General features: G+C 46.9%; 1 protein-coding gene across 1 annotated transcript in view; it reads right to left on the bottom strand.

The window, feature by feature from the left end:
* Positions 1–3,423, bottom strand: part of KIF5C (kinesin family member 5C) — a 131,196-nt gene extending 127,773 nt beyond the window's left edge. Inside the window, 1 exon segment of the mRNA XM_030580769.1 lies at positions 2,864–3,423. Within this exon segment, the coding sequence (XP_030436629.1) occupies positions 2,864–2,989 (126 nt within the window). The 5' untranslated portion in view covers positions 2,990–3,423.
* Between the last annotated feature and the right edge of the window lie 4,972 nt (positions 3,424–8,395).

Here is an 8,395-nt window from a genome sequence, read left to right on the forward strand (position 1 = left end):
GTATTTGGTTATAAAAATAAACCTTATAACGAGTAACATAAATATGGCTGTGATCACTGCAGGTCAAAATACAAAACAAAGCACCAAGTGAAAACAAAATCCAGCAAGTCAGACAATTAACCACATACTAGCTCAAGCAGAAATGATCTACATCATGCACTGAAAATCACCAAAGCCACATGTTGGCAGACCGCCAAACGGTCAATTGGAAAACTTCAACTCCAAGAACTCACAGCAAGCACTCCCCAGACTATCTTAACTGCCATGATAGGAGAGTTGAGTCCCACATAGGGTGACCAGATGTCTTGTTTTTAAAAGGACAGTCCCATATTTAAGCCCTCCTGCAGGTGTCCTGACTTTCTTAAAAACGGGCAAATTGTCCTGTATTTTCTGTTTCCTCCCCAAATCTGTACTCGTGGTTCTTGCTGCTGACCAGATCCCTGCTTGCCAACCGCCCGCCCACGAGCAGTGAGGGGGCGAGGGGGTGGGGCAATGACCAGTGATGGGAGTGGGTGTGCAAGGCTGGTGGCAGGACAAAACTGCAGCATGCAGGACTAGCCACTCCTCCTGCTGGTCCATCAGCACAGCCCCCTGCCCTCCCATGCAGTGCCGAAAGGCTGCTGCTGGCCACTTTCTGGTGTGAACCCTGGCAGAAATCGGGGCAGGGGGGCATAAGACCCTGCATGCTGCCCCCATGTGCTGCCTCAGGAAGATGCAGCACCAGGTACCAGGAGAGGCAGGTCCATCCTGGGGACCCAGCCAAGCACAGAGGGCAGAGAGCCCCAGAAAAGGAAAGTCAGGTTGGTGGGTCACTGCCTCTGTTTGAGAGAGAGAGAGAGAGAGAGAGAGAGAGAGAGAGAGAGAGAGAGAGAGTGTGTGTGTGTGTGTGTGTGTGTGTGTGTGTGTGTGTGTGTGTGTGTGTGTGTGTGATCTCTCCCCCTGTGAACCCTAAAGCCTTAAGAAGTAAATAAAAAGAATCCAATTGTTCAGTATTTATTTTTAACAGTTCAGTCAAGTTGATGTTAATTTGAACATTTGTACTGCATAGTTCTGATTGATTTTCATTGAACTTGCTTGAATATGAGTAATTTTACTAGGCATCCCATATTCAGCATACAGAAATATGGTCACCCTAGTCCCAGACCATACAGGGACCAAAATAACCACATAGACTGCTTTTTAGGGATCATGTTAAATATGCTCTAGTCAATGATTCCAGAGCCCTTTGCTGTTATGAAGGTTACTTCCCAGAGTGATATGTTGGTGGAACAAGAATATTGGCCTGTCCAGAAATCTGTTGTCACTAGGACCTGGAGTAGTGAACTGATGCTTAAATACATATTTTAGACTTTGTGGTAGAAAGAAACACCATGTGCAGCTCTACTTATATAAGGACGAACATTTCAACCATATCACTAACTTGCCCAGGGAATGAGATTTTACTACACTGTGCTCCCAGACAATTAGAATCAACTATTTGTTCTACTAGAATCTGTAACCATTTATCAAGGTGCCTCTATAAAGAATGCATAATAAAATGTAATGATTGATTTACATACAAACTACACTCAGCAACTACACGCTACAAAACTATACTTTGATTCCTGCTTCGAACAAACAGATTAGGATTTAATCTCTGCCTCCTGCTTCTCTCTTTGATCTCACATGGCTCTAATGCAAACACAATGCAAAACGTGGGAGAGAACTACCATTGAAGCTAGCACATTCAGGGAGCACCGACCCTGTGTTCCACAAAACAGGGCGAGCAAGAAGTAACCACGGGCCGGGTGCCCGGGGGGCTCAGAAACCCGTAAGAACTCCAAGCACTGCGCCTCGTGTAAAGCAAGAGAAGCGGAAGGCTCCTCGATCCATTCAAGCGAGGAAACTTTCCCGGGAAAAAAGGCGGCCTCCAGCGGCTGCCGCCACTAGCTCTCTCTAGCTGTGTGACAGCAAAGGGGCTGAAGGGAACCCAGCAATAAGCAGAGCGCACGCAGCCCATACACCTCTCTCCTTCCACCTGCACCGACCGCAGCCTGGCAGGCTTTACACAGCGCCGCTGGTGAGATGCAGGGGCAAGGCAAGGCAAGGCAAGGCAAGGCAAGCCCGGGGGGGGGGGGGAGCAGGGAGAAAGGACTCACACTGAGCTCTGCAATTCTCCCCTGAAATTGTGGTCACCTGCCAATCATTTGAGGTTCCCCACGAGCGAGGGAGAGCGCGAGCATGCCCAGTGAACAGAATGACATCAGCTTCATCAATGCTGGGGGCTGGGAGGCTGCAGCCCAGGTGGGAAAGGAGGCCGGCTCCATTCAGTCCGTCACCCCCCCACCGCAGGTACAAACGGGGGGAACGGGGCGCAAGGGCTGCCCTCTGCCGCCCGGCCTGGAGTCGCGCAGGCGGTAACTGGTCCCCGGGGGAAAAGCCGCGGTGTGCAGAGCGGGCTAGTGCCACCCGCCCCACTCCGAGGAACTTCCCCTCCTGCCCCGGCGCCTGCATCCCCCAGACCCTTCTCATCCCAACAGGGGCCGCGTGCCCGCGGGGGAGAGGGGGCAGTAAACCCCAAGTCAAAGGGGTCCGGGGAACTGAGAGAACCCCTGGGGGCGTGCCCCAGCCCTGCCCCCTGCTGGAGGAAGCGGGGTCCCCTGCAATTCTGCGGCACAGACCCCCGCCCGCTCCACCAGCGCGCTGGGATAACCCCTGCCCACCCCGGAGCAGGAACAATGGGCCGCGGCAGGGAGGGCGCCGGGTGCCCAGGGCGCGGGTGGGGGATGGTGCTTTTTGCCAGGGCTGCAGAACCGCGGCCCCAGGATGCTCAGCCCCACGGAGGCTGGGAGCGGGGCAGCGGGAACCTCCCGACGAGACTTACCCCGATCACCACCGTCTCCTCGCCTTTGAACTTGGGGATGAATTTGTCCCCCCGGAGGATCTCCGCCTCGTTGAGGGGCCGGAACCGGCACATGACTTTGATGCTGCATTCGGCGGGGTCGGCCATCTCGGAGCGGTGGGAGGGATGCTGAAGGGCGAGCTGCAACCCGCGTGCCTAATGCATCCAGCCGTCAGCGAGGCAGGGACCGCAAACGCCCGGCCCACCCTCAGCAGGTCATGGGGCGGGGGCTTCGGGAAAGCAGCGATCCTGCGTTGTCCCGCTTCTCCTGCAAAAACAGCAATCGGCCGCGGCCGAACCGCTTGTGCAGAGCGCCGGGCTGGGGCTCGCAGCCCGCGCGGGGACTGCGGGGCTCCCTGCGGGCAGCAACCAGACAAAGCGGCCGCTCCTTTGCCCCTTCAGCTCCGGCAGCCTCTTGCGAGCCCCACCACACTTCGCCGCCCCCAGAGCCTTTGTGACTTCACCGCATTACATCAACCCCTCGCAAAGCTCGGGCTCGAGGGGAGAGGAGCCAGCAAAGCCTGCTGGGAGCCGTAGTCCTCCGAGCGGCACACAGGTGGGGGGCTGGACGGTAAAGGGGGAAGGAAAGGGCCGTACCCCACTTTCTTTGGGTGTCTGACTACTGAGGGGTGAGGATTGACGGGTGATGGGCGCTACTTTGAAAGCCGATTACAGTTCTCCAGCTGAGAGGAAATCTGTTTTTCCTTAGGTCAGGGTGAAATGTTTCAAAGTTTCACAAATCACACACAACTCAAAAGTGTTTAACACTGACAAACATATTTTTCCCGGTTTTGGCAGTTCTGTTTCCAATCAGGGTCTTGAATTTCCAATCTTGGTCGTTTTAGTTAATTACATGAACATTACACCTGCTCAACAGGGAATGCTCTCTCAGAGAGTTATTTTTCATAACTCCTCCTCCCTCCCCACCCTCTAAAGATTTTCAACACTCCAAAACATGTCAGTTTGGGTGTTTGTTTAGCTTTTTTATTATTATTATTACTTTTGTTTCCAGTATGGGGTTTTATCAGTTTAACCGTAAATCCAGAAACCCCAGTTATGCTTAATTAAAAAGGAGAGCTAGAGAGAAAAGGGGAATAGACCCTTTGGTATATGTGGCTTGTTAATGTTCTGATATGTTCTGTAACGTGGCCTTTTAAATGCACATTTCCTTTCCTGCTGCATATGAGACATACACACACTCTGTGCTCTCTTTTGCAGACTTTACCTTTGTTCCTTCTTGCTTTGTTGGACTCTCAGTATAAAATAAAGGTCATTCTGACTGGAAGTATGTGTTTGCTCTTTGCCCGGGTTGCTTGAGGCCCCAGCACACCAAGCGCGTGCATGGGGTGGCAAGCCGCAGGGAGCGCTTTGCCGGTCGCTGCGGGGGCAGCAGGCAGGCTACCTTCAGCAGCTTGCCTGCAGAGGGTCCAGTGGACACTCCACAGGCACGCCTGCTGGAGGTCCACCGAAGCCGCGGGACTAGCGACCAGCAGAGCGCCCCCCAGGGCATGCCGCCCTTCTTGGGGCTGCGAAATGTCTAGCGTCGCCCCTGCTCTTTGCATATGGAAAATATAATAGAATCAATATGCCATAGTATTAAATCATGATAAAGAGCTTCTGTACACCTGATTGGGAGATATGTCACAGGATTTTTTACTTTATAGTCAGTATCCCATGCTTTTCTGAAAATGTGAAATGAAGTAACATGTTCTGTAGTAGTCTGATTGAAATTCAGGCCCTGTTGAAATCAATGGGAAATTTGTCATTGATTTCAAGGGGGTCAGGTCCATGTGACAATAGATTGGATTATTGTATGTTCTATTGGTGGGTTGGTTCTTTTAGTACCTAATGAATGGGTGTAAGTAGACCACTGGTTCTCAACCATTTCCATAACATTTGTGACAGATATGACAATATCCTGCAATATCGTGTGCAAACCTTATGGAATTAAGTAAAACCATATTGAATTACACTTAGTAACTTCAGGGTCCATTGTATTGCAAAATGGAAATGTTTGTGTACTACTTTTAGGGTGACCAAACAGCAAATGTGAAAAATCAGGATGGGGGTTGGGGGTAGTAGGAGCCTATATAAGAAAAAGACCCAAAAATCAGGTCACCCTAACTACTGTGGGATTTATGGAACTTCTTTAGGATGAAGAAGGATTAATATCATCTCTGGAAGATAATGTGAATTTCAAAAGACTATGATAAATAATATAGCAGACATGACTGAGCTTTTCAGACAATATGTGTGAAGTGGAATTCTTAGGAGGTACTGGGGCGGGGGTTGTAACCCCCACCTACTGACTCAGCCTTTGAAGCTTTTCCCTGATGGGGAACCTTTTTTCTGCTGATCACCTGTGACTTGAGGACAGTTCAGAGAGGCAGCCTGCAGAAAATGTTTGAATAAATAGCCTGGGTTTAAGATGACTCAGGGCTTCTTCGTATTCCAGCAAATGAACATGACCTCTGGTCCATGGAGGGCCCCAGTCCTTAGGGAAGGGTTGGAAGAACATGGCCTACTGCGGTCCCATAAGACTAGGTGCTAGTTCTGAGCTGAGGCTGTTATAAACTTGTGAACATAAACAAGACCTCTTTTGGGAGCTCACCTGCCAGAGTGCATGGTGCAGATGCTGGGGGGAGATCTCTTGCAAGCTTATTTTTAGCATGCTTGTAGCTTCTTTTAATGTGTTTTCTCTAATACTTTTACCATAATAAATAAGCCTGCATAGGAAGAGTTGTGTGGTAACTTATAATTGTGGAAAATGACACTGTGTGCTGTCTCTGAGGGGAGAAGCAAGTGTGTTTAGGTGAATTGTCTTTTGCTGGGAATAATATGCTGAAGGCAGGGAACATTTCAGTCTGGACATATCCAGGTCAGGAGCGAGAGAGATGTAAGTCTCCACCCAAGAAAGGCAATGGCTAGGAGGCCAGAAGGCTGATTGCAGATGCCTTTAATGAATCACTGAGGAAAAACACAGTGGCAGTTGGCCTGAACCGTGATTCCATGTTACAATAAAAAATGGTTTGGGAATCTCTGTTTTAGGCATATAGCTAGCCCATGGGTTGCAACCTTCTACAGCTTGAGAGGCCATGAAGCAGGCTATAATTGCAGCCTATTCCAAATGCTAACAGGAAACTCCTCATTATGCAGTTGTAGTACAATAAAAGTTTTTAAATGGGCTGTTATCAATTCCTGGGAAGCTTAGAAAAAAGTTCTGCTTAGAAACAATAAATTCATAGGCAGGGACAGTAGGAAGGGTGTTGTCATTAGATACATTTGCATGAAAAGATAAGTAGTTTTGTTTCTTAGCAGTTTATCTTGATTGAGGCTCCTCTGATGTGATGAAGGAGGGGCAAAGTGGTACATGGAAAATAAAACTTCTCCTGCATTGTTGTCTATCCATCAGCTAACCTATTTCAATTTGGTTGGTTGATTAGGGTCATCCCTCATTTGCTGACACCTAGCATGGGAAGGGCTCTCCTTGTTTAACAAAGTGCTCAAAAATCTTTTTTACTTTTTTTTTTTTTACTTTTTGAGATAGTAATGAATTGCAGAGTAAAACAACTACATCTGAAATGATCTGAGTGTGAAATTCACAAGAGATAGGGGAAGCCACAAAGGTTTGAAAGCTGTAGGCCCCTGTCAATAGCATGTTGTAATAAAGATGCTATTTTCTGTATGTGGAAACTATTGTGTGTTTAGACACAGATCACTGTTTGTTTTATTGTGATCCAATTAATAACTTAATATGAAAGATACAATACCCTGCTTATTGTGCAGGATTAATCATGGATCTAACAAATATATGACTACAGCTGTCATGCTCCAAAAGGGCAGTAATGTGCTAAGTTGTTGGGACTGTCCTGACTGGATTGGTTTTAGGGTGTCATAACTCAGGCAGTGCTTGAGCCAATCACTTGACACTTGGAACAATTCTACCTTAGGCTCAGATCTAACTTACCAGTTTTGAGCCTGTTGTGTGTGTGTGTCTCTCTCTCTCTTTTTTTTTTTTTTTTTTTTTTAAGAAGAGATATGCAAAAATAAGACTTATAACAGAACATCTGTTGCAACTTTATCTTTAACTGTGGAACAACTGTCATTATTCCATAATGATGGAAAGCCATCATCACCACTACAGACTTTTTCAGTCCACCGCAGGAAGCAAGCTTCACCAAGTGTCAAACATTGGTATCTCTGGCTAAATATAACCTGTACAGAGTATCAGTTTGTCTCACAAGCATTATTGCAAGTGGCCTTCACGGAAGTTGCTATCCATTAGTTTTCATTGCTACAATCCATATCTTCTTAGGGCATGGCCGAGTCAAAGGTGCTTTAGTTTCATTATATTTTATGTGTTGGTTTGTTTTCTGGTAGATGCCCTTCCTTGCTACCTATTCATAAACAATCTACTACTAAACCAAAACTACAGGCCAGTAAGTATGATGTAGCAGTTATTATAGCACTTACCTTTCTCTAAAGCACTGTATAAACATTAATAAGACCTCTAACACACACACACACACACACACCGCCCGCCCAAGGAGATAAATAGGCAGTTTAACCAATCTACGGTAGTTATTTGTTGAGTACCATAAATATGCCAACTACTGTACAAACATAGAAGTCTTGGTTGAGCCTAAGGATCTTACAAATTAATCAGAGATAAGAACATAGGTTGAGAGTCCCGTATATTAGAAGTCCTTTATACATAACATGAAGATTTTGTAGCAGAATTTCAAGTGTAAGGGATAGCATACAAGAGGACAAAGATATGAGTTGGGAAACATTCAAAGAGGTTGGATAGGAAGGAATTCTCTCTGTGCCACTCCAATAGTTTGCCACTGTATATCCTATACAGGACTAAGCCATACAATATTTAGCTGTGGTTGCCCACAATAACTGTATTAGAACTACTGTCAGTAAAATGGCATATTGACACTAACCAAAAGCAAAATATATGCACGCGTGTTCCAAAAAAAACTCAGCAGAGATTCAATATCAGAATGTTTATCATGCTGATGTCTTGAGAAAGTGTGTGTGTGTGTGTGTGTGTGTGTGTGTGTGTGTGTGTGTGTGTGTGTGTGAGAGAGAGAGAGAGAGAGAGAGAGAGAGTGTAAACCACAATAAACTAGAAAACACCAAACACTCTCTTCATCACATAGCATTCATTAACATATTCACGTGCACCTAGCCTTGCCTAGGTATCCATCATCAGTATATTAAATTTGTCACATAAAATAACAAGGTGAAGTACTGACCAAAAGAGGCCTAAAACCTAGAAGTCAATTCCTCCCTCACATAAGTGCACACAATTCTCCTGGATTTCAATAAGAACTGCACATGCTTTTACGAGGGCAAAATTAGGCCCCAAGGAAGAGGAAGGCGGGTGGGAGGCTTAAATGAAGTATCTGTGCTAATGTTGGATGCCTGTAAGTAACTGAGAGAATATTGATAAGCCTGGTCATTTGCGGTTTAAACAGTACTGACAGGGAAGCACCCTTAGGCAGT

The sequence above is a fragment of the Gopherus evgoodei genome, chromosome 11, assembly GCF_007399415.2.
Source record: "Gopherus evgoodei ecotype Sinaloan lineage chromosome 11, rGopEvg1_v1.p, whole genome shotgun sequence".
Classification (NCBI taxonomy): domain Eukaryota; kingdom Metazoa; phylum Chordata; order Testudines; family Testudinidae; genus Gopherus; species Gopherus evgoodei.